The sequence below is a fragment of the Drosophila tropicalis genome, unplaced genomic scaffold (genome assembly GCF_018151085.1).
Source record: "Drosophila tropicalis isolate 14030-0801.00 unplaced genomic scaffold, ASM1815108v1 contig_867, whole genome shotgun sequence".
Classification (NCBI taxonomy): domain Eukaryota; kingdom Metazoa; phylum Arthropoda; class Insecta; order Diptera; family Drosophilidae; genus Drosophila; species Drosophila tropicalis.
The window spans coordinates 553,333-579,977 of NW_027173362.1; the positions used below are offsets into that span (position 1 = coordinate 553,333).

Below are 26,645 nucleotides of genomic sequence, written 5' to 3' on the forward strand. Positions count from 1 at the left end.
TTAGATCACATTAATATCTACCTACATACCAACTTTGATTAAAAGCGGACTAGAAAAGAAAAAGAAAAAAGACTAGACATGGAAAATATACTTATAAATGAGTTTTACTAGGCGGTCCTTAAGGCCGAAGTTGGCCGTGGGCTAGTGGCGGCGCTAGAGTGCTTGTGTGTCTCTGTGAGAGTGAGCGAGATAGCATATGCTATGAGGCATGTAAAACGGATTTAATAGACATACATAAAAATATATGTTCAACTGGTGCATGGTATACGGAAGTCGGCGAGACGACTTTCAATATAAATATTAAATGAAGTAAGTCGTGTCGCCGACTTCGGTATACCATGCACCAAGCAAAACGACATAAGCTATCTCGCTCACTCTAACAAGCACATGATTTAAGGGCCAACTCTGCCCACCTAAATGCATAATTTGGTTATTCTCGGGTTGTCCTAGACACCATAGTATTAAATCCATATATGAAAACGAGAGAAAATAGTCGAATCTATTTCTATAAATTTTAATATCTTTACAGGGTATATTACTTTTGGTCAGAAGTGGGCAACGCATGAAGGAAGCATTTCCGACCATATAAAGTATATATGTTCAGCGAAAGCTTATTCTAGACCGACAGCGCAACAGAACTGAAATTTTACATTTGTACTTCTATATACAAAAAAGAGGTGGTATATCAAGGATTCACCGGACCTGATCGGACCACTATGTCATATAGTTTCCATGGAAACGGCAAAGTAACGAACAGTGACTTAACTCAATAACTTCCTTATTTAGCTATTAATAACTGGCCCAAAATTGATCAAACTCGAATGACTATATTGTTTAACTGTCATATACACAATAAAATAGCGCCTCATTGCTCCATCCGAAGACTGTAAGCCGTTCTTATTATTATTATTCCACATTGATCCCAATAGATGAGGGAAGAGTGACAGAAAAACTGGTTTGAATGCACTGTCGGACGAATTGAACATCCCAGATTGGAAATATATGCATATACATATACACACATACATACTTATAAATTATATACTTATTCTTCATTATTGATAATTGAAAATATTTCACGTTAATATTCAAAACGTACAAACTGCTACGTATAGTAATAAATTGAATTTACATATTTTTGAATTCTTCTTTCTCAAATTTTGATGTTTTTGTCTGTTTTGTTTTCTTTGAAAGCAGATTAACAATATCAGAAAAGCTCTTAGGAAATCAGAAGAACTTTATGCCGAAAGAGAGAGAGAAAGAGTGATCATCAGTGTTCAACTTAAGGTCATGGTTATTCTCGTCCACAATAACGTATACGCACGGTGTGACAGCTAAACTATAAAACGATCGCAATAATTTCGAATGATATAAGTATCATCAATATAAGTATTGATAAAGAATTAGTGAAAGAAATTTGAGATAAAAATGAAGTCAAAACTAAACTGAGATCTATTACCCTTTCTATGCCCATGAATCGTTCCCTTTTTATCATCATCATCAGAACCTAAGAATGAGTGCACAGTGTATTTGGATCAGTGTATTTGGATAGAAAAATAAAATGAAAAGCACTAAATCAGCCATCTGGCAATCGGTCCAGTTGTCGAATAGTTCCATCCCATGCTATGCCCATTCATCTCAATGAGAAAAGCTCATGGTCCATCCCATCCGAGCTGAGAGAAAGAATAATGAGAGTGAGAGCTATGGCATGGACCAAAGCTCCAACAAGGTATTTAGGTATATAGTGAGCTTTCAGACGACGACCTGCGGAGTCTGCGTTTTGCGAACCAACTCACCAACACGCCAACTCACTCACTCACACACTCACCCACGAAGGAGTGCGCTTTGGCTGGGCGATGCTGTAATTCCTGCTTACTTACATTCATCGTTGTACTGTGCACGGCAGCAGACACTCTATACGTCATCCAGCTCGCGCAGAACGCCGAAAATAATAATGTACATATATACCCACATATATGTACATTAAGTACCTACCTATAACCACACAGTAAAAACCAAATCGCCATCGAAGTGTACTCTCAACGAATTTTGACAAAAGTGAAGTGAAGTGACATTTAGAATCTACTCGGTCGACATACAAATTAGAATAATCAACATCAGAAAGGAGCCAACAAAACAAGTTACCTTGAATCATCAAAAGACGTCGCGTAAAACCTACGCTTCGCTAAAATTAATATACCTATATATAGGTATACGTACCTATATATATATATCCTCGATTACATATAAGTCTGTATGTGCATATGCGCATGTTCATTATTTTTTCTTGTGCTTTTAGATCTCACAGTGGCAATAAGTAAATTTCATTTCGTGGCATCTTAACACGAGTGTTAAAACTAATGAAATAAAAGAAAAAACCAAAACCAACTCACAAGCCAATAAAAAAGGAAAATGAAATCAAATCACATACTATACAATAATGTAGAGCCCATAAAAGTGCTTAATTGTGCGTGTTTGTGGACATAAAAGTTCTATTACTAACGAAACAAATGCCAATTGGAAAGAAAATAGAATGAATCCGCTTCCAGCCTTGCGAATGCCAACGAATCTGTAGACGTTGGCAGTGGGTGTATCTTTTTTCGAATATGCGTACATCCGATGTACGCAAACGCATGATGATGTATGTATGTACATGTGTGCGGCAGGTCAAGTAGCCAGACAGTTAGCAGTTAATTTTAGCCAACAATACAAAGAAGATACAATTTGTGAACAACTAAAGTGCAACGATAAACAGAAACTAAGATTAACTCTAAATCAAAGTAAAGTTTAACACAAAAATCAAACGTTTCTCTTGCCGCCCAAATAATGTACGAGCATTTAGCACATACATCAGTGTATCAAACATCATCATCATCATCAGCATCCTCGTCATCATCAGCCACACTCGAATTATCATACGAAGGGGTAAAGCTACAGTGATTATATAGACATGTTTATATACTAAGCAATATTAAGCCGTCCATGGAATCAAGAAAACAAAAACTTGTCAATAACAACGAAGAGCATAAAAGTGATGACGTTGGCGTTGGCTTGCCTCGCCCTCGCTTCCACAGAAAAAAAGCAACAACAAAAACCACACACACACACTCACTCACGCATGCACACACACACACACAGCCAACAATCAACAACAACAACGCAAGATATTCTTAAATGTGAAAGGCTCGATGCAAAGATAAATCAAACAACTAATAAACTAATTAAATAAGTGTAAACAAAAAAAACAAAAAGTGAGCATTAAATTCTGTGCAATTGACTATATAAAACGAAAAACTGATCAGCTACTGTGTGTGTGTGTGTGTGTGCGTGTGAGTGTGTGTGAGTGTGTGCAAGCAATAAAGGACTCGTAGGAGGATGAACATACAAATGTGTGGGTGGGTGTGTATGGTGTGTGGGTGTGTGTATGCATCCAAAGTAGCATAGATAATTGTCATTTCAATTGGCAAATAAAACAAAAGGAAACAAACAAACAAAGCAACAAAAACCCACGAAAACAAAAAAAAAAAACAATTAAATAACATTTCGTATTGCAATTCGAATGCAATTGTGTGTGTATCTTGTGACTGTAACACCTACGCATTGGAAAACATACACACACACACACTTTCTCTCTCTGGAGTGTGGCCAACACCAACATCAACAACAACAACAACAACAATACACACTCACACACAACGAAAGCAACACAGCAACGTCACACGCACGCGCTCAAATTGAATAAAATCTAGTCAGCAACAGCAGCCGCTAAGTACAACAACAACAACAACAGCAGCAACAGCAGCAGAAGGAGCAACAACAACAACAACGTCAAAGGCGAAAAAAGACAAAAAAAAAAGGAAAAAAAAGAAAACAGCATCGCCAGAAACTCGCACACCAGCACAACTTCTACGTGCCAGTCGGTGTACGTGTGCGTGTGCGAGTGTCTGTGTGTTCGTCTGTGTCCGTGTCCGTGTACGTGTACGTGTATAGCAATGTATTGGACATCCCTTTCATTTTGTTCTTTGGTGTGCGTGGTTTGGTTGTGTAAGTATTCAAAAAAGCAAAAAAGCAAAAAAATAGTCAAAAATCTTACCCCCAAATTATCTCACACACATTCGATGCACTTCCATTCATTCAATGCATTCAAAAATAAAACCTACATCACACACACATACATACATACATCGTTCATGTTACACAGGAAGTTAGTTCACATTTAGAAAGTTTGAAACCCAAAGATATGTTGGAAAACGTCTGGGCGAGTTGGCTGGATTTTCGCACAGAACCACCACCTGTTAGTTTAACAAGACAGCTTTTCTATGTATCCATATCATGTATGTATGTACAGTATGTACACATGTATGAGGGAAAAAACCATAGGGCGTACAATGTCGAAATTGTTTAATTCTGTTGGCAATTTCATTTTCCAATTTTGTTTTCTATCTTGATTTTCTTCTCTTTTCTTAACTTAATTCAAGAACATCGCAAAGTTGAACCACAAAATTCAATGTCTCTGCTAAAGCCATCAACAACAACAAACAGATTTCGCAATTCTCATTATTCCACATCACTTTTCTAGATTATTAGAGTATAACATCTTGCAAAGCGATTAAAACATTAATTTCAATATCTGACAATGTGTTTAAGTCATTTTCCGAACACATTGAAGCCTAAATGTATGCAGTCAATTTTTAAACCACTCAAATCAAAATGGATGAAGTTACTTTCCACTTCATTTTCACTGGGAAGACAATACACAACTATGAAAACCGAATGTAGTACGCGCTTAACCCTATATCCAGCAGGGCTAATGATATCATGAAAGATCGGAATATATACATATTTAAAACAAACTACATCAATAAGGCAAAGTATTTGTCCTTTATAGTGTGTCTTTTTGAATCAAATGCCAAGTTTAAAATAATTGGCATAAACTCCGAATGTTAGAGTTCTGAAAGCAGAAAGCAGACTACTAGGATTGAAATATAGTTTGGATCACGTTTTTATCCCGATTTACTTAAAATGCATTTTCGCATACTTTAGGGCATAAGTTTTATGTGTTTGTCTGTGCATTGCAAGTCGGTGGGGGGAAATTTCAAGTTTTTTTTGGAACTCATAATAAAATAAAATCAGATTATTCAGTTCTCTATTCAGCGATTGTATTTATTTTATCAAGAAACCTAATTCGATTAAGGTTTAAACCATTTGTAGATTCATCCCTTAATAATGAAATAAAAAACCTTAAAAGTCGATTAAAGTTTTATTACTTATTAATTTCAAAATATTTTGGATAATAACTCTAATCGTATGAGAGAACTTTAATAACTTCTTCTTTATATTCCATAAACTAAGTGGCTTCAATGGGACTAAATATAATAGGACTTTGGGTCGAATACCTAATACTTTTGGATGTCCACATTAAAGTTGCTAAGATTGTGAATCATCTTGCAAAGAAGTTTAAAGAAAGATTGGATCGGACTGAAAAAAATTAGCCCACAACTATGTAAACATCACCTTTATATAATTCTTATACAAGATATTTAAATCACATTATGAAGGGGAAAAAAGAAGCTAACAATTAATAGATTAATTAAAGAATATTCCAATCCGAGAAAATAGTTTTCAATATTTGTGGAATAATGATGATATATTGTCCTCGAAGCCATTGAAAATATGACAAACAAAAACTTGTTGAAAGCGTTATATTTGTTTTTGGCATAACTAGACGATTGGGATTTGATAGGCATACTATTAAGACTAAGATATGACTCCAAATTCGAACATTTTTAAAGCGTAAAACTAATCAAATATGACTCGTTCGTTTCTCATATTTTTAAAAAAGAAATCTCATTCAGAAATAAAACTATGCGAAACCCAAGGACAATCCAATAAACTTTCAGTCCACTTCAAATGGTCACAAAATACACATTGAGAGAAAATTGAAAAGCAATCTTGCAATTTTCAGGTCTTATTTGTAAGTGCATTCAGATAAATCTCCTAATTTCATATCTAATTAAGTTTCATAACTAAAGAATTATAATCTTCGATTCAATAAATCAACATGAATATGGGAAAACCAATTTGAAAAGGACTGACTAATCTGTCGGTCTGTTTGTTGCCAATTTCCATGAGACGAGACGAGCACAAACTCTTAGCACTGATTTAGAGCACTATTCCAATTACCAATGAGGTAGTAAACTAAAATAGCAACCAGGTTGCTACCACATAAAATGACGAGAATGGGGAGGGAAGGAAGAGGGGAAGGAATGAATAGACATCGTCGTAGATGCTTGCATGTGTATCAGTGTTGATGTAAAGTTTACTTTTAGCAAAAAAAAAAAAAAAAAAAAAAAAAAGAACCCACACGCACTCACACACACACAGAGAGTTGAAGTCACAGACACTCTCGTTGCCGTTGATGCTGCTGGGGAAAAAATGAAATAAAAGTGAAAGTCCAAGTCATATGGGATCCCGGCGCATGCGCCAGTTTTGCCATTGAGGTTGGACCTGGGAGTAACCAATAAATGATAAGCACAAACAGCCGATGATGCCAGCAGCAGCAGCAGTTCGGCAAATTGTCATCAATGTAGCATGCCACATCGCGATGCTGCCAACCTAATGGGAGGGGCACGAAATAAACCAACGAGCACGACTAAAACAACAACAACAACATTGTCACGGTCAACAGCGCCAAGCAGACTTCGAAGCATTTCATTCATTAAAATGATGCTGTGTGTCCTGGAAGCTTTTTCCACACAAACACACACACACACATATACTATGTATGTATGTATGTACATGTATACATGCAAACGTGCATACATACAAGTCCATGATTACATACACACGTACATCCCATCCATACATGTTTTCCTGGTTTCGGTGAGGTATTTTCTCGAAATTGCAAAATCAACCTGTTCCTCTATCCAGTAATAACATTTCTAACTAATTCAAAAACAAATCAGTTAAAGGCAAACAACTCATCCTCCCAAAAGTATGCAATAGACACTTAACTGAAGAGCTTTCCGAATGTCTTATAGTTAAAAAAAGTTGTCCATTAACAATATTTCTATCGAGAAATATTTTGATCTTTATATTTATCCTATAAGGAAGTTCTTTGATTTCCCATGGCATACTTAAGGGGGCAACATTTTCCCATTTTCGATAGAAATAAGTGACTTTAAAGGGGGGAACAACATTACCATCACTATAGTAGCATTTCTTCAGGATCTATGTATACAATTACAAGATATTACGCATTTTAAAGGGTTTCCTCTTCCACATATTAATCACCTAAAAACATTTAGACTTTCCACAACATATCAGTAACCTCTTCTATGATTCTTCTCTTTTCTCTTTTTGGTTCAAATAGGTTTAGGATGTGGCGATTCAACTCGCGTATTTGCTGAGCAAATCGGTGCAGATAATGGAGGAGATGATATAAGATGGCTTACGAAGAGCACCCAGGAGCATCAGAACTGGCATCAGCAAGGCCAATTGCGTTCGGCAAACAAGCCATCGAATCATCGGGCCAGCCATGATGTAGAGGTGTTGCCCCCCAGTGGAGAGGATCACGATTCCGACTCAATATCAGATACTTCGCCCCATCACAAGCACGATGACGACGACGATGCCGAAAGTCAGGAAGACGGCGACGATAAGCTCTATGGTCAAGTGTTTACTTTGGAGCCAACTGTGCCAATTAAGTCAGGTGGAAATGCCGGAGCAACTAGTACAGGTGACACGCCCAAGTTCCGAAACGTGGGTGCGCAAGGCGGACGAAGTGATCTCTATGGGGTGCGGGAATCCGACCGCCAGTCGAACACAAGAGGACGCGATGGCTTCATTGGTGCGGCGAGCAATAAGCAAAAGAGCTTTCGACCCTTCGCCCATCGTGGTGTCGTTCACGATGATCCCAGCCAATTGGGCCAGCCTGGCGAGGGCTATAGTGCTCCGCCCTCGGATTGCCAGAATCCCTGCGATGAGCTGCAATGGCAGTGCAGCAATTGTCAGTGCATCGACCTGCATGCGCGGTGTAACCGGGAAGTGCAGTGCACTGATGGGTCCGACGAGTACGACTGCGACAACAACGGAGATATGATGTCCAAGCTGCAGAAGGAATGCGAACAGAGCGGGTTACATGTGATGTGCCCCAAAACATTCCGGTGCATCAACAAGGAATGGCTTTGCGATGGCGACGACGATTGCGGTGATTACTCCGATGAGACACACTGTGGGGCACGCACGAATTGCACGGAGGATCAATTTGAATGCCAAAATGGATTTTGCATTCCCAGGCCATGGCTTTGCGATGGTGAAAATGATTGCAAGGACTTCTCAGACGAGGCGCATTGCAATCGAACTAGCTGCACAGAGGAGCACTTCGCGTGCAATGATGGATATTGCATCTCGTTGGCCTTTCGTTGCGATGGAGAGCGAGATTGCGATGACAATTCGGATGAGTACAAGTGCGCGGCAGTGATCAACAGCTGTCCGGAGGGGGAATTTAAGTGCCGTGGCGGTTTGGGTGGAGCCGGAGGGCCCAGCGGACAATGCATTCTGAATCGTTTTCGTTGCGATGGAGACAACGATTGCGGGGACTGGAGTGATGAGGAGAACTGCCCACAAAAGCCATCCCAATGCACATCGAATGAGTACAAATGCACCGATGGTACATGTATTCCCAAACGCTGGAAATGCGACAAGGAGCAGGATTGCGATGGTGGCGAAGACGAGAATGATTGTGGCAATATGAGCTCGGAACATTCCTTGACCTGTGGTCCCGATGAGTTCACATGCCACAACGGACGTTGCATTTTGGTAAGGCCAACACAGAGAGAGAAAGAAAGGAGAAGCAGACAAATTTTATCTCCTTTCGTTTCATTCGTCTTTGTAGCGCACCTGGCTATGTGATGGTTACCCAGATTGCTCCTCAGCTGAAGACGAAGTGGATTGCCATCTCCAGTGTGATGCTGGGCAATTCCTCTGTCCGGCAAAGAAAAACATAACCAACTTGAAGTAAGTATCCGCTGCTCAGAAGGTTAAGATGTCTCCCTCATTGGCTTTTTCTTTTTTCAGAATCTGTGTCCATCAGAAGCATGTATGCGATGGTCAAAACGATTGCCCACTCGGAGAGGATGAAGTTAACTGTCCCGAGGAGCAAATCTGTCCCGACCACAAACAGTGCGAGCAACTTTGCATAAAAACAGCCCGCGGACGAGACGAATGCGCCTGTCGACTTGGTTATCTCATGAACGAGAATAAAGTCAAGTAAGTCAAGTCACATTGTATATAAATGCTTTTCGGTCTTCAAGAGATTTACAATCCTGCAGCTGCACTGACATTGATGAGTGCCAGTATCTGACCAGCCCGGTGTGCTCACAGAAATGCCACAATACCCAGGGCTCTTTTGTGTGCTCCTGCGAATCGGGATACATACTCCGACCCGATTTGAGGACTTGCAAGGCTCTAGGTGGTGCCATGACTCTGCTGGTGGCCAATAGATGGGACATAAGACGTGTGACTTTAAGCAACAACCGATACACGGCCATTGTTAAGGGTCTGCACAACGCCATAGCCTTGGACTTTCATCAGCGGAAGGGTTTACTCTTTTGGTCAGATGTCTCCACCGATGTCATCAAGATGGTATACATGAACGGGACCCGTGTACGGGATGTTATCAAGTGGGGCTTGGAGTCGCCTGGTGGCATTGCTGTCGATTGGATACATGATCTACTATTTTGGACCGATTCGGGAACACGTCGCGTAGAGGTGTCCAATTTTCAAGGGAATCTGCGCACGGTGATCGCTTCGAATGATTTGGACAAACCGCGTGCCATTGTGATTCATCCGGGCGAGGCATTGGCATTCTGGAGCGACTGGGGGCCGAATCCAAAGATCGAACGAGCCCATATGGATGGATCACAGCGGCAGGTGATTATATCGAAGGGTGTCACCTGGCCTAATGGTCTGGCTATCGATTATCCGAATCACAAAATCTACTGGGCGGATGCCAAGCAACATGCCATCGAATGCTCCAATCTGGATGGTAGCGATCGCATCAAAATTCTCAGCACCCACTTGCCACATCCGTTCGCTTTAACCATATTCGAGGACACCATGTATTGGACTGACTGGAATACGAAAACTGTATCGGCGGCAAATAAGATAAATGGCAAAGGTTTCCGATCGGTTCACGAGAATTTCCATTTCCCGATGGACATACATGCCTATCATCCGGCCCGGCAACCTGACTATCCGGATCGCTGTCAGAAGGATCGACGGGGCCTACGTGGAGGCTGCTCTCATTTATGCCTGCCAAACAAAACGTCTCGTCGTTGCGGCTGCCCCATCGGACTCTCCCTTAAGGACGACGGCAAGACCTGTAAGAGTACGGCCGACAAGCTCGTCCTCGTGGCTCGACGCAAGGACATTCGCCTGCGACAACTGAACAATAAGCCAGCTGAGCCCAACGAAATCGATATGATTGTGCCGCTCGACAATCTGAAGCATGCTGTGGCCCTAGACTGGTGCAGTGACACAGACTTCATCTACTGGACTGATGTGGAGCGCAGCTCCATAAACAAGGCTCATTTGAATGGCAGCTATCAGCAGCGAGTTGTTCACTCGAACTTGGTATCGCCAGTGGGATTGGCGCTGGACTGGATCACAGACAAATTGTACTGGACCGACCCGTCCACCAATCGCATTGAAGTGGCGACCACCAATGGAAAGATGCGAACCCTGCTTGTGTGGGAAAAACTGGACAAGCCCCGAGATATTGTTGTGAATCCTATCGGTAAGATGTGACCCTTTTTCTCTAAAACAAAAACATCCAATCGAACCTTATCTTTTTTCCTGTTGCAGATGGACTTATGTTCTGGTCAGATTGGGGCGAGGAGGCAATGATTGAGCGTGCCAATATGGATGGACATAATCGTGTTATAATCTCGTCGAAGAAACTCATATGGCCAAATGGACTGGCCATCGACTATGACAAGAGTAAACTCTATTTTGTTGATGGTGGCACCAAGACATTGGAGAATATGAACTTCGATGGCACCGGTCGTAAAATTATCATAAGTAAGTAATCTTCTCAAGAATAAGGAGATAGAAAAGCCTCTAAAAATGCAATATGGAAAATTGTACCAAAAAGAAATGTAATGTGGGCTACTTGCCCTCTAAAGGATACAATAGACTGCAAAAGTATGGATAGCTATAGCGCATATAGGAACAAATTTAGTACTCCAGCGTTAACTATAGTTTCAAAGCTAAAAAATAAAGGTTTAATCGCCTTTTGGTAAAATTAAAAGACGATTTTGGTTCGTAATCACACTTTTATGCTGTTTAATATTTGGTCCAACTAATTCACTGTAAACGGTAAAAAAGAAGTATTAGTCATTTTCATCTCTTTCAAATCAATAGTCCCTTATTTCTTTATGCGAATCCGAAATCAATGGAAAACCATCTATATCCCGACATCGTCATCTTATTCCACATTCCGATAAGTTCAAAGCACAACATTTGGTGCGAATTAAGACACATCTTGTCTTAAGTCCTTAAAGACCTCTCTTAATTTGCGAGTCACATAAATTCCATGCTCAGTTGCTTTGGACAACATAGAAATTAAGAAATCGTAGCCCTCAGAAACATCTACGCTTTCTATCGGATAAGGGAAACCGGGGAAAAATGTGAATCAAAATGAATTCTGAATAACAAGAAAAAAACAAAGCCAACAAGCATTATTTGTATTAATACTTAACTCGAAATACTTATAAAGATAAAGCCAATACCAATTTATTTACTTTTTTTAAGTTTTCTGCAAAAATGTTTAAACAAAACTTCAAGATTTAAAAAAAGGGACAAAGAGATAAAAAATAATATGCCTCTATGCCAGGAATCCCAGGTCTTTTCCTTTATTAAAATGACAGGACGTTCCAATTCTGAATTAGTTCTATTTCTTTCTAAAAACGAATTCTTCGACTGTCTGTTGCCTACTTTAGGGGACGTATTCATTACATTTTGCGTCTTAAAGTATCGTCAAGGGTATCTACATAAAAGTAGTTGCCTAAATTTTATATCTCTTCCACAAAGTGGCGAGTTTTCTTTGGCTTTACCCGAGTAAACTTGTGAATTCGTAGTCAATTTTCAACCGATATTGCAGTTATATAGCTTAGTCGATAGGGAAGTAGTTATCCCATTCGATGCATAAATAGTTGCCTAATATGATTTAAAACTAAAAACAACCATTTTGAAACTTTATTCGAACAGACAATCTTGGGCATCCCTTCGGGTTGGATGTTAGTGACGGACGTGTTTACTGGACCGATTGGGACACAAAGTCAGCAATGAGCGCCGATAAGCTAACTGGAAAGGGAATTAGCACAGTTATTGCCAATAGCAGCGATCTCATGGACATTCGAGTCTTCCATCGAACCAGAAGGCGTGTCTTCAACGCCTGTGACAAACAGAATGGCGGCTGTTCCCATCTCTGTCTCCTGAACCCGACTAGCTATACATGCGCCTGTGCAGTCGGCGTACAACTGCGTGAGGATAGGCGCACCTGTTCGGAGGGACCCACAAAGTATATACTCTTCGCCCATCGGATCGATATACGGCAGATCTCTTTGGACTTTGATCATCTGATTGATGTAGTCCTACCCTTGCCGCCCATTTCGAACGCGGTGGCATTAGATGTCGATAGGGCAACTGGTTACATCTATTGGTCGGATACGATTGAAAATGTCATCATGAGCTCCAGCCCCGATGGCCTGCACGTGCACAAAGTCATTGGGGAGAGCCTGGAGAACCCGGATGGCTTGGTTGTCGACTCAATTGGTCGAACCATTTATTGGGCAGATGCTGGTCGTCATACCATCGAAGTGGCCAATCTTGATGGCAGTAATAGGCATGTGATTGCCTACAAGGATCTCGAATCGCCGCGCGGTCTGGCTCTGGATTATGAAGCTGGACTTCTCTTTTGGACCGACTGGGGGCATTATCGGAAAATAGAACGATCTCATCTAGATGGCAACGATCGCTCACGCATTGTGACTGCAAATCTCGGCTGGCCAAACGGTTTGTCACTGGATCTGAAGAGCAAACGCATCTACTGGGTGGATGCACGACTCAAAACCATCGATTCTTGCGACTACACGGGCAACCAAAGAAAGCTGATTATGTCCTCGCTCCACCATCCATATGCCCTGTCACTCACAGAGGACTATATCTATTGGACAGACTGGAAGTCGAAGGCCTTGCACATGGCCGAGCGACGTAACATTAGCGCCAAGCGAGACGTTATGACCAACATTGATGGTCTAATGGATATCAAAGTGATAACCAAACATCAACCACTGGCCGACAATGTGTGCGGCCGTAATAATGGTGGCTGCTCTCACCTTTGCCTACGGAATCCATCCGGCTTCACTTGCCAGTGTCCCATTGGTCTGCGATTGCGCGAGAATAGCACCACAGAGTGTCAAAATCTGCCAGACGTAAGCGCCGCCACGTAAGATCCTGAGATGGAACTTTTATGCCAATTTTGTTTGTATTTTTGTAGGACTATCTGCTGATTGCTTTGCGTTCCGGCATTGGTATGATCTCGTTAAACAGTGGTGACTACATGGACGTGGTGTTGCCCATTAGCGGAGTCCATGGAGCCGTTGTTCTCGATTATCACTATCGTAATAACTGGCTATTCTTCGCCGATGTCAATCTGGACGTTATCCGTCGAGTCAATTTGCTTAATTTCACTGACAACAAGGTGATTGTGAGTACCGATCTGCTGACGCCGAATGGCATCGCCGTCGACTGGGTTGCCGAGAATCTCTACTGGTCCGACACCGATCGCAAAGTGATTGAAGTCTCAAGGCTGGATGGTAGTTGCCGCAAGAAACTCATCGAAGATGGTTTGGGCGATCCTCGTTCACTCATAGTACATCCAAAGAAGGCGTACGTATAGATAGAAATCCAAAGAGTCAAGAGTCAAACCCTAACTTTACACCTCCCTCCCCACCCACATAGTTATCTGTTTTGGTCGGATTGGGATTCACCTTCGAAAATTGAGCGCAGCTACTTGGATGGCTCCAATCGCACAGCGATTGTGACCTCTGGAGTGGGTTTCCCTACAGGTCTAACCATTGACTTTACGTAAGTTAACCCCCACCCCCATTTACTAGCCAAAATGATACATTTTTGACTACCCACAGCAATCGTCGATTACTTTGGGCTGATGCACTCGATGATAATATTGGACAGGTTGACTTTAATGGAAAACGCCGTCAGACAATCGTGCCCTATGCACCGCATCCCTTCGGTTTGACCATGGTAAATGAACCCAAATCGCTCTTCTTCACACTCTTCTTAAACACTTCATCTGAATTCATCCACAGTTGGAGAACAACATCTATTGGACTGATTGGTATAACAAATCGGTTTATCGCTCACAACGTGTCCCTCGCATTGGCTATAGCAATCCATTCGAGGTCCGCGATGCGTTGAGTGGTGCCCTGGACATACGTGCTGTATCGATACACCGTCAGGCCAAGAGCTGGAATCAATGCGCCCAGGACAATGGTGGCTGTTCACATCTATGCTTCTATAGGGCAATCGATTATGTATGCGCCTGCCCGGATAGGCCAGACTTCAATAACAAACGTCCATGCTCCACCAAGCCAAAGGAGTTGGTACAAACGCGTTTGGAGAGTGATCAGCAACCGGAATATTCGGATGAGTTTACCGATGATTCGACGCCGCCCGATCCAGATGAAGGCATTAATGACCTGGGTGACGAAGAAGACAGCCAAGTAAACAATGAACGTGAATTCTTTGTTCTAGTTGCCCTCGGGGTAGTCATAGTCATGGTTGTCATCATTGTCCTTGTTATCTTCAGTAAGATTCGCTTCCAATTCACCACTTTCTGTCTAAGGTTTAGCTGACATTTTCATATATTTTGTGTTATATTTTCAGTGCTTGCATTTAACACAAATCGCAAAAAGTCGAAGCGTAACTCACGCGGTTCCAGCCGATCCGTGTTGACCTTCTCCAATCCCAATTACAATGTCGATGGCACACCCATGGAACCAAAGACAAATATATGGAAACGTTTTAAATACGATAAAAATCATGTAAGCAAAGCTCCAAATCTCCCCATCTCCAGCTCATTAGATTAGATCTTGAGACGACTCTGGTCTCTCTTAGGCTCATAAGGTTCGACAATTTTGAATACGTCTTTCCCTTGCCTTTTGAGCCCCCAGTAAACGTTGTCCACCTTGATGTTGGACATCGTTTTGCCCTCCCAAGAAAAACAAACCAAATTCGGACCTGCGCATTGTTAAGCATATTGATTTATGTATTCATAGGAACGCCCGGGAGTCTATGAGGAGCGGAGCCTCACCACGGAGACAGCATCTTCCAGCTTATTCGTGCCGACTCCGTCGCCATCCACAAAGACAATGCAACTGACAACGCTGTCGACTATCACATAAATTCCTGTATGCCGTGTAAACACAACAACTAACAAGAAGACAACAAAAAAAAAAAAAAAAAAAAAACAAAAAAAAAAAAAAAAAAACAAAAAAAATATTTCAAAAATACAAAAAAAAAAAAAAAAAAAGGAAATTTTAGCAAAATATGCGTTCCCCCTCCCTCTCCCCGATCCACCAACAAACCCCTTAACTAATGAAAATACTATTCTGTAACGATAGACGATAAAAGGAAGAAAAAAAAACAAATTATATATACGTGAATATATGAATCTTAAACTGTTTATAGGGAGACGCCATGGACTCGTTTCCCCATGGACAAATATGTTTTAGTTTTGATTTGAAAGCTGTTATGTCAACGAGAGAGACTTTAAATACCTCTATGCACTTATTGAAATTAGGCATTTTGTCGGTCCTGCGCTTACTGTTCAGAGATGGCAAATGGCTACAAATGCATGTACATACATACAAACTTAAAAACGAAAAGAAAAAAAAAACAAACTAAAAATTAAAAATTAACAAACAAAAAACATTTAAACATACATACAAACAAACAAACAAACAAACAAACATATGTCTTCGGTGATGAATACACTTTGAGTTGATTTATTTCTCTTTTTGTTATTTTTAACACTAAACGAAACGAGATTAATGCTAATGAAAAACAACAACAACAAAACAAAATTGATAAACAGAGAATTTGATATTTAAGCTGTTGAATGCATTTCAAGTTACGAAAATTGAATTGCAAACTTAATTTAAATACTGTGAAAAATTGAGAAAATTAGTTATGAATTTGCAAGTCAAAGATGAAGGAAGACATCAATATGCAGGACACGTGCATATGTACATACATCGATGTATGTATGAATACATGCAAATGCATCAAAGGTGCATCATGCACTTCCATGTGTCCTGATACGAATGAGTCGAGCGCGCAGTCGTTTCCCGTCTATGGTCGTCTGCGCTGAGTCAGTAAACAAATGAAAAGAAAAACAAAACTAAATTCTCAGGTGTAAAAACAACATCGGGCTGGAACACAGATCCGTCAAAAACTATATTTGTACATAAGTTATAAGAATAAACATTTTTTTTTTTCGTTTTTAGATATGTATATCTTTGCAAAATTAAATAACATACATATGTATTTATTACACAAATTGCATCTAATGAATATAAAATGTATTTGTCAGACCACACTAACAACCAATGTTCCAATCGGTCAAAAATGATGTTCTCTATTATATGAATATTTATGTGTAAATACAGATTTGAATTGGTTTGTTATAACAAAATCGTATTTGTTTCATTTTTTTGCCTTCTTGCCTCCTTGGGAAAGCAAACTGAATTAATCATGTAAGTATGGTAAGAAAAGTATTCATGAGGATAATGAAGAAAGTTGATTTCAAAAATAACGTATACGCAGAGTGTGTAAACTAGATACATTCAGTCAGGATGGCAGGTTTAAAACTTACATTTATTAGTAATCCATAATGAAAATTGGATGATGATATGATAAAAACCGAATGATAACAAGGTTTTTACTGGAAATTAGTCATGCCAGGACTCGAATTCAATTCCTGATTTGACTACACAGGCCGACATTTTTGAGGTCATTAAAAAGTGCTTTACGTTCAATAGGTCTTCTTTAGTGATTGGGGGATGCTGATCACGGCCCTGTCCTTAGTTTTCCTCCATCACGTCAGGATTTCGAAAAAAATGCGTTCAAATTATTCAAAATGACCTAATTTGCAATATATTTTTCCATGATATAAGCATAATATTGTATTAAAAACATCATTATTTTATCCTATTAATATAGAATTGTCTGCTTTTTAATTTTAAAGTGCAAACAAGAAATAATTTTCCTACATAGAATATTCTAAAATATGTTTAAAAAAATTGAAACCTTTTTTGTTAACTTTCTTTAGTATACTTTTGGGTGCCTATTTTCCGGGCCCGCAGTTTTCAGAAGCGCCCGCGATACATCAGTGTCGAAAATAGCAGATTTATTTGAAGGGAAGTAGGGGACCCGAACATGGTTACCCCCGGGCCCTGATTTTCTCTCTGCGATCCTGCTTGTAGTTGTTAGTCGAACAGCATCGAATAGGATAGAGTATAACCCACTTGTAAACGAATCCAATTTGAACTCCAAGTCGTGTTCGGAAATATGAGTTCCGGTTCAAGCAATACAATTTATCACTTGTAATTTGAGAGAGAGAGAAAAGGGAATCATTTTTAAACTCGCTAAAACCTATTGAAAGTGGTATTATCACAAATTTATTACACAGACAATTCACTATCAGTTGGTAAAAAAAAGTCGATTGAAGCATACAGACAGAGATCTGTTCTCTCATACATATTTTAGTCTGTTGTGACGGAAAAAATGGAAATGAGCCTTATTTTCTGACCCTTTTCTAAGTTAGCTGCAAAGAGGGTAAAGAGGGAACGATGCTGAATTAAACGAACACAACTCGGTTTTTAGAGTTCTCTGATTTCTGAGTTGTTCTGAATTGTGAATTCGCGTTTTGAATATGATTTATGTACGTTATTCTATTAACTCGATGAAACTAGTAGAGTGAGTTGTCAAAAACCGTCAATCGTTTGTGCTTTTGAATGTATTCAAACAGACTTATACTTTAGCAAACGGAAACGATTGTGTACATCGACCTCTTACTACAACTATCGATCGACCATTGTCCTGGCTATCACTTGGTTCATGTACCTAACCATGTGTTTGGTAATGGAGGCAATTTTGAGTCGGTGAACGAAACAGATAAGTCTTGCCGGTCATTTGGACTAACATATGACATATGTAGTATCTTGAACGTATTCGTGGAGGTGGCACCGACTTCCTATAGAAGTGACGGGCACAATTGTCATTCGTCCCAGATTATTCACATTGCCATCAGCATTTATAGCATCGTGAACACAAATGTATTACTCGGATACGTTGATCCTTCAGACATATATGGCATATCAACTGCAAACTGATGGAAAAGCCGTGGACACTGTATGAATCTCCTCTTAAATCCTCTATGGACTTCAACAAATAATTCAAGACCAAAATTATCGAGATTTAGCAAGACTAAGAAACCGCAATTAATTTTAATGTGCATATATGGATATCCCTTTATCTCTTACCCAGTATCTATTCATTCAAGACTTATAATTCATATTATTACTTGCTAATCCCTTTTAAACGCAGAAAAGTCTTTGTTTTAATTTTTTTGATATGTAAACCTCGTCCTGACAGTAAGGAACACATTAAAAACCGAGTTATCCAATTTAGTGGAGTCCTTTTGAAGTCGTTTATTTATACATACATATACATATTTACACCTATTTCTTACTTTGACCTTAAACCCTTTATAAAAAGCATCAAAATTTGACCTCAATTGGAATATTTTTGGCATGGCCAAAAGCACTTTCAATAATTTGTATTTTATAGTGTTTAAACCTGGTGCATATATGTACCTACATATGTATATACATTCCCTTTAGTTCGACTCTTTTGGCCAACATGAGAACCAACGCTGGATTATTTTTCTCACCAAAAAAGATGAGCCAGATCCGCTTCTGTATAAATAACATATAAGCATTTTTTAAGCACAAAAATAATTTGCGCTTTAAACTTTGTATACCATGATCCTTAATATCCATACTTTAATCATTTTACTTCATGCGCCGAATAACTGCAATAGCACTAAGTTGACAAAATTTCCGAAAATTCCATAAGAACAAACAAAATATACAAAGACAACATTCTTTATCCCTGTAGCAATTGAACCTGAGTAACGTTTTGATGTTAGATAAATCGGGGATCGGCCCAATGAGACATTTAATAGAATCAAAGAAATTACATTTCTTTTTATGTTATTCGGATAGAATAATAGTTTCCCTTTCATGCCTATTTGTATGTACGTAGGTATAATTGGGAAAAAGAAAGCAGAGCAGTTTCACTTCATCCTATGGCTTAGGAATCAGAAATTTCCTTTGCGTTTTAAATATTTCCCCCTAAACAATCATACATCCAACTATTTGTCCAGCTCTCTCTCTCTTTTTCTCTCTTATCTGTTTCTGAATTGAGCAAACTTACATTAAGAAAGAGCTTGAGTCAAAAGATATTAAGTCTTCTCAGTTATTTCATTTTTACCCTTTAACTTAGCTAAAAGTTCATTTCAAATCTATATCTTAACAAAATTATGCTTCTAAAAGCTGATGCAGATCCAAATATAAGTTCGAGGCAACAAATTATTGAAATGTTGTTTCCAAGCCGTTCTAATTCATGTGAACTAAGGTCTCTCTCTTACCCTCTCTTTTGGGTTTGCGTTTTGTTTGTGTATATTGCAGGATATACAAAGACAAGTCATTCTTTGACTTTGTCGTTTATTTTCTTTTCTTGCTTAAAACTCAATTTGAAAATTTGAATATAAAGATGAATACAAATGAAAACGAATGTTGATTTGTTTCCACTCAATTTGAAAATTTGAATATAAAGATGAATACAAATGAAAACGAATGTTGATTTGTTTCCACTGCAATTTTTTGATTGAATCACAGTTTCCATTTATTGTTTTTCATTAATTCTATGTCGTTGATTTTAACATTTCATCAAGTGGGGGAGGTATTCATCCATACGGGCAAACATACACGTTATACATTCACACATAAATGATTCCGTTTGCTTTGCTTTTCTACAATCAGTCTCGTTTTATATTTTATCCACTTCCTTGTTTCAAGCTATGTATATATTCACTTAACAACTACTGTTATTTATACTACAATATACTTCATTCACATACAATCATCATCCGTTCATTAGTCAATATTCAATGCATACACACTTATATATGATATACACACATAATTCCATATACAGTTCTGATCAGTGTTTTGGCACATTTTGTGTATTTGCAATTTAATGCGCATTTGCTCGATTCCCAAAAAGAAAAAGAGAATACATTTTGAATATATTCTTTTTGCGTTGTGTTGCTCATTCTATTGCGTTGTATCGCAAATCGATTTCCATGTTGTTTTTTCTTTCTAAGATGTTAAAACTTACGAAATATATTTTAAATGCAATGGCCAACCAAACGCAATAATAATTGTGACAAAATGGTTTTGAGGAATCAATAATATGAAAGTGCCAAAAACAGAAAATGTGCCAGACCATTGACAAGCACTTTATGTACATATATACTTCTATATAATTCAGAGATGTGCGTGCTTAAAGAACTTGGAACATAGTCTCTATAATAAGAGTTAAATGTTTTTGAAGTGAGTAGACCACAATAAGAGGATTCAGTGGAAATGCAATGTTCATTCTGAAGCAAAGTCTGTTTGGAAAGCTTTCAAACATTTTGCACTGATTCCAAAAGTGTTACTCATACAGACACACGCACACAGATATCTCAAATATATATATATATATATATATATATATATATGTACATATATATGTAAATGCACTTGTTAATATGTATATATTGTATATGTAACTACATTTGACAATGAGAAAATAATGTATAAAAATAGGTTTACTTTTATAAAGATATGTTACATATGCGACGGCCAGTAATAAATTGATAGAAAATAATAATAAAGTATTTAAAAAATAATGATAATAATAATAATAATAAAAAAAAACGTATTTATATATATGTTTGTATGTATATTGTAAATGTTACGCTTGGTTTATATATACTTGTATATATATGTATGTATATGTATAAGTATATGTATAGGTGTATATATATATGTAAATATATATATAGCTATGTGTATATGTATAACTATTATAAAAAACAGGGATTTCAATTAATTGATTTGATGTGTTACTAACTGATTTAGTAATATTTGGCGATCTGTCCTTTCACTGACACACACACCGCCCACCCAACACACACCTCCTCGATAGATAGACATACACAAATATGTGTACGTGTAAATTTTGATATTTGTTGTGGTAGGTGGTGGTAAGTGATGGGCGGCCTTCAAAGAACAGACATATGTATATAGTTTTACATACCAACTTAATAGTTATAAATATGTATATATATATATATATATATGTATATATATATATATATGTATATATATTGTGATAAACGAGCTTGTCTGCTGCCTGCGGGCGCAGTCCATTAACAAGCCTAGCAGTACATGGGCTCATAAGCGAGGCATCTGAGGTATGTACGTGTGTTTTAGGTATTGGGGCCTTTTAATGCGGCGGCGCGGGTGGCGGGTAGTAGGAGGAGGAGGAGGAGGAGGGGAGGAAGGTCGTAACTGAACTGCTTTTTATGCCTTTATATCCTGTGCAGCAGCTCACCTTGAGTCTGCGTCGGCGCGCATCTCACCTTGAGTCTGAGTCTGCGCTTGCATCTTGCATGTCTGTGTTAGATCTGGCCCAGCGGCGGATGCTGCAGATGCCACTGAGTGCGTCATCTGTTGACATTGATGTGGCTGAGAATAGTAATAAGCGTTTTGCGTTCGCTGCTGCTGCTCAATCCCCACGAGATAAGGTTCCAGTTTGCGACTATGTTCTTGAAAAATTGCTTCCATTTGAAGCATACACTCTTGCAGCTGATCCTAAAGAGAAGAATGCGATTAACTCTCTATATTATAGTGACACTTCGAGGCACACTTACCTGCTCCACACTGGTTAAGTCCGTTAAAACGCCTAAAAAATAATTTAAACTACAACCAGAGCGCAAGTGTAATTTCAAACCGCTCATTGAAGCAGCAATGCTCGATGCGGCTATAGTACTAGCTGGATATTTTGTAAATTGATGCTCTGTGGAGACATAAAGTGTGTAAGTATGTGGCAGATCGGCAATGCACACAAAACCAACCTTTGGCTGCCAGCGAAATGAAAGCCTGAGCATGTTGCCTGACCTTAGATGTGTTATTTCTCAATGGCAGACGTATGATTAAAAGTTCTAGAAAGTCCAGAGGGGTAACCGATGAAAGGTCCCAACCCAAACGGCTGAGGACATACAGCTCCCATTTCTAAAAGGAAAAGAAAAGAAGCAAACACATATAGTTAATACATACATAAATTGAATTTATCAAATGCAATAATTAGTTGGCCTAAAGACAAGGATACGAGCAGGACTTCTTATGAAGGTAACATTTCTATCCCTACTTCATCTTTACTTTGGCATTGGAGGTACTTACAATCAAATCTTTCTTATTAATGCTATTATCCGAATACACAACCAACAAATCAACGGAGAGGGCACGACAACTTGGCTCACGCAGCTTTGAGGCAAGCAATAGACATGCGGCAGCTAGAATTTGCAGTTGGGTTTTGCGAATTGATTTGGCATTTGGATTTGATAGAAATCGATCCATATAGTTCAGGGCCAATAGCACGACCTCTTCTTGGCACTTTTCTTCGGCGCATACCTGTGTGAAGCATAGGAAAAAACACAAGATAATTAATATATTACAAAATAATCATCATCACTAAATAATAAATCTCAAACATATGAGATCCTAATGAATCCTTAGATAAAAGACATTTAACACCATCTATTTATACACACGTAACCAGGGGTTCTTCCTAAGAACTATTCAATTGTAAATGACACGTTTCTATGACCTAGAATTAACATAATACCATTAAAATGTATAATCTCTGAAAATCAACTATTTTGGCATTTCATTAAACGTAAAAGGCAATGCAATATTTCTATATAAATATGTACATACATACATATAGTTGAAGTCACATGTGAATGCACCTTCCCCATTCTCTCGATGTATGTATGTGTAGGAATATATTGTAAATACTGTGCGAATCTCTCCATGTCAATATGGTCTATCTGTATCTAATTGAATTATGCATGAGCACGAAGGGAATCATTTAGTTCAAGGGTGGGCACGTAGTGGCTCTTTTGGCTCCCGTGGCTCTTTACCGGCAGAGGCTGGGCAGAGAAAAAGGTCATTTTTTGGTCTCGACGCACACAAAAATTTGTGTGTCTCGAGTTTTATGACGGGTCATAAACGACCTTTTTGGGTCGAGCGAGCGATCGTCGTCGAACTTTTAGACAGAGGGACGGCCAAGTACCGAATTTTACGGGGAGGGGGAAAAGGGTCGCGATCTCGAGCTCGCAACTTTTAGACAGAGGGACGGCCAAGTCCCGAATTTTACGGGGAGGGGGAAAAGGGTCGCGATCTCGAGCTCGCAACTTTTAGACAGAGGGACGGCCAAGTACCGAATTTTACGGGGGGGGGGAAAAGGGTCGCGATCTCGAGCTCGCAACTTGTGGACAGAGGGACGGCCAAGTACCGAATTTTACGGGGAGGGGGAAAAGGGTCGCGATCTCGAGCACTCATCAATAACAACCCTTATTTTTTACTTGTCCCTCACTCCCTTTGCCAACAAGTTGCGAGCTCGAGATCGCGACCCTTTTCCCCCTCCCCGTAAAATTCGGTACTTGGCCGTCCCTCTGTCTAAAAGTTGCGAGCTCGAGATCGCGACCCTTTTCCCCCTCCCCCGTAAAATTCGGTACTTGGCCGTCCCTCTGTCTAAAAGTTGCGAGCTCGAGATCGCGACCCTTTTCCCCCTCCCCGTAAAATTCGGTACTTGGCCGTCCCTCTGTCTAAAAGTTGCGAGCTCGAGATCGCGACCCTTTTCCCCCTCCCCGTAAAATTCGGTACTTGGCCGTCCCTCTGTCTAAAAGTTGCGAGCTCGAGATCGCGACCCTTTTCCCCCTCCCCGTAAAATTCGGGACTTGGCCGTCCCTCTGTCTAAAAGTTGCGAGCTCGAGATCGCGACCCTTTTCCCCCTCCCCGTAAAATTCGGTACTTGGCCGTCCCTCTGTCTAAAAGTTCGACGACGATCGCTCGCTCGACCCAAAAAAGGTCGTTTATGACCCGTCATAAAGCTCGAGACACACAAATTTTTGTGTTCGTCGACTCGCAAAAGTGACCTTTTTCTCTGCCCAGCCTCTGCTGCTGATGCTCTGGCTCCCAAGTTAAATTTTCGTGCCCACCCTTGATTTAGTTCAAACAGAAATGTATTTGAAATATATCAAATTGTTTCATTTTAGAATATTGAAATGAAAATCTACGTAAAGGAATAGTGACAAAAATAAAACAAAACCCCCACCAATTCTTGGCCACAAAACGAAAAAACATCACAAAAAATAAAATGATATGAAGCTAATTGATCGATACCCCATGGGAAATAAATTTTATTATATTTCAGCATGACGCTGAATCATCATCAACTAATACATTAAGTATACAAATGTATATGGCCAGAGTTTGAGAATCAATTATCCAAAAATTGAGTGTTTGATGGGAAAACTGTTTATCCAAGTGCACGCTATGAATGCAGATTAATTTGAAACTCTGACCAAGCTATCTCCAATCTATAAAAGGGCCAAGGATTGAATTGAAATACATGAGTAGATTGCAACATTCATTAAAAGATCTTGACGAAGAAGGAGTAACTGCCTTTCTTTTTTCTCCCCTTCGCTAGGCTCCTTTTTTTACCCTATGGTTGGCAATGTTATTAATACTCACTTCCATCATCCATTCGGCAACAATTTTACGCATAGCCGGCGTAATGTCCCTCTGCACGGTGATGAAATAGGCCGCAGATATGTGCTGGTATTTCTCCTCGGCCTTCAAAGCAATCTCCAAACATCTATCCGAGTTGAAGGTGGGATCCATAATGGCAGTATTGACATTGTTTAACTTGTTGATATACTGTAAACTAATAAAGGGTGCCTGTGCTGATGTGGTTAACTCTCTAATGTCGCTCGTTGCGGTCGAAGCGAGTTGCTGCTGTTCCTCCTGTGATCGAGAGTTGCCATGAGGTGGTTGGTAGTGCTGCTGCTGCTTTTGCTGTTGCTGGTGATGGAGTAAGTCATCTGATGTTCCTCCTGTTGTGTCGATTGCATCCGTTCCGGTATACACTAAAACTAGGGCACGGTCACGGTCGCTCATTCCATTTGAGGATGTGTTGGAGGAGTTAGTTATGCTAGCCGCTGCATCTGCATCGGCATCACAATTTTCACAAGCCCCAGTGCCCGTTGAGAAGGACGACGAGGATGCCGATGAACAAGAAGAATACGAGGAGGAGCAACTATTGCTGTGGTGCTTGTGTTTTGTTTTTTGTTGTTGCTGATGTTGCTGTTGCTGCTGCTGGTGTTGATGATGATGATGTGGATAGGTTTTGAAGTGGTATAACGGTTCGGAATCATTAACAAGGCTCTCCGAACACAGCAGATCCATATTGCCCACACGGCAGCTACTTATTGTTGTTGGATATTCGACGAGTCTTCCTGTTTGCTCTTCCTACAAATATGTATTGTTTCATAAGTATGCAGGTATTGTACATACACGTACATATGTGTGTGTGTGTGTGTATATATATATATGTATGTATGTACGTATTGTACATACATATGTACAAATATATGTGCGTCCCTGTCTCTGTATCTGGTTCTTTCTTTTAAAATGTAACTTACTCACACGATCACAAATCGAGCGGACACACACGAACAACAAACACTCACACTCACACACAGACACAGACACTGTTGATTTTTTTTTTCGTTTTTTGAATCGTTTGTCTGGATTGAATTCGTTCTCCGAGAGCAAGAACGACACAACTGAATTAAATATCATATATACATACATACATACACTAAAGGTTACTAATATTACTTATGCATGTTTATATACTGCACTTATATGTTCATACATATATACAAGGATATATTATATGCAAGTATATATAGTACATACAAATACACAAAATGTGCCTTTTATCCGTTATTATCAATTTGCAAGACCTGTATGTACATACGTGTGTATGTATGTATGTATGCATGTACGTATATTTGTACAAATGTCTATACATACGTACCCGAAGTCACAATGTACAAAAAGCTTTTAAACATTACGAATTTAACCTTATTTCATGATTCAAATTTCACGGACACAAATTGCGATATAAATCTATATACAAATGAATCTATTATATTCGCTTCTTTTTATTTTAATTATTTTTGACTTAGCAACATACGCGTCTGTTATTTTACCGGCGTGCACACTGGAAATTTATGGATTCTGGACCCTAACAACTAGTTCAACAACGTGTTGACAGTGGCAAAGATTCGAAATACTGCTATTTGTTTCTTT

General features: G+C 39.3%; 2 protein-coding genes across 5 annotated transcripts; one reads left to right on the forward strand and one right to left on the reverse strand.

Moving 5' to 3' along the window:
• Positions 1-1,901: 1,901 nt before the first annotated feature.
• Lrp4 (LDL receptor related protein 4) lies at positions 1,902-16,780 on the forward strand. 2 transcript variants are annotated; one of them, XM_068298311.1, is made up of 14 exons: positions 1,902-2,063; positions 2,300-4,044; positions 7,373-8,820; positions 8,897-9,018; positions 9,079-9,270; positions 9,333-10,798; positions 10,867-11,082; positions 12,271-13,496; positions 13,562-13,953; positions 14,026-14,151; positions 14,211-14,328; positions 14,394-14,892; positions 14,971-15,128; positions 15,363-16,780. In XM_068298311.1, exons 2-14 carry the CDS (start codon positions 3,993-3,995, stop codon positions 15,486-15,488), a joined length of 6,141 nt encoding a protein of 2,046 aa, XP_068154412.1. In that variant the 5' UTR covers positions 1,902-2,063; positions 2,300-3,992; the 3' UTR covers positions 15,489-16,780. The 2 variants fall into 2 exon arrangements, with proteins under 2 accessions (XP_068154412.1, XP_068154413.1); XM_068298312.1 differs by having other exon boundaries at positions 1,912-2,008.
• Positions 16,781-20,013: 3,233 nt separating this feature from the next.
• On the reverse strand, positions 20,014-26,559 carry CycD (cyclin D). 3 transcript variants are annotated; one of them, XM_068298624.1, is made up of 6 exons: positions 26,371-26,559; positions 25,020-25,796; positions 22,662-22,892; positions 22,337-22,493; positions 22,133-22,278; positions 20,014-22,073 (listed from the first exon to the last, which is right to left on the reverse strand). In XM_068298624.1, the coding sequence occupies exons 2-6, from the start codon at positions 25,731-25,733 to the stop codon at positions 21,810-21,812; spliced, it is 1,512 nt and encodes a 503-aa protein (XP_068154725.1). In that variant the 5' UTR covers positions 25,734-25,796; positions 26,371-26,559; the 3' UTR covers positions 20,014-21,809. The 3 variants fall into 3 exon arrangements, with proteins under 3 accessions (XP_068154725.1, XP_068154726.1, XP_068154724.1); XM_068298625.1 differs by having other exon boundaries at positions 26,417-26,435; XM_068298623.1 differs by lacking the exon at positions 26,371-26,559 and adding an exon at positions 25,974-25,988.
• Between the last annotated feature and the right edge of the window lie 86 nt (positions 26,560-26,645).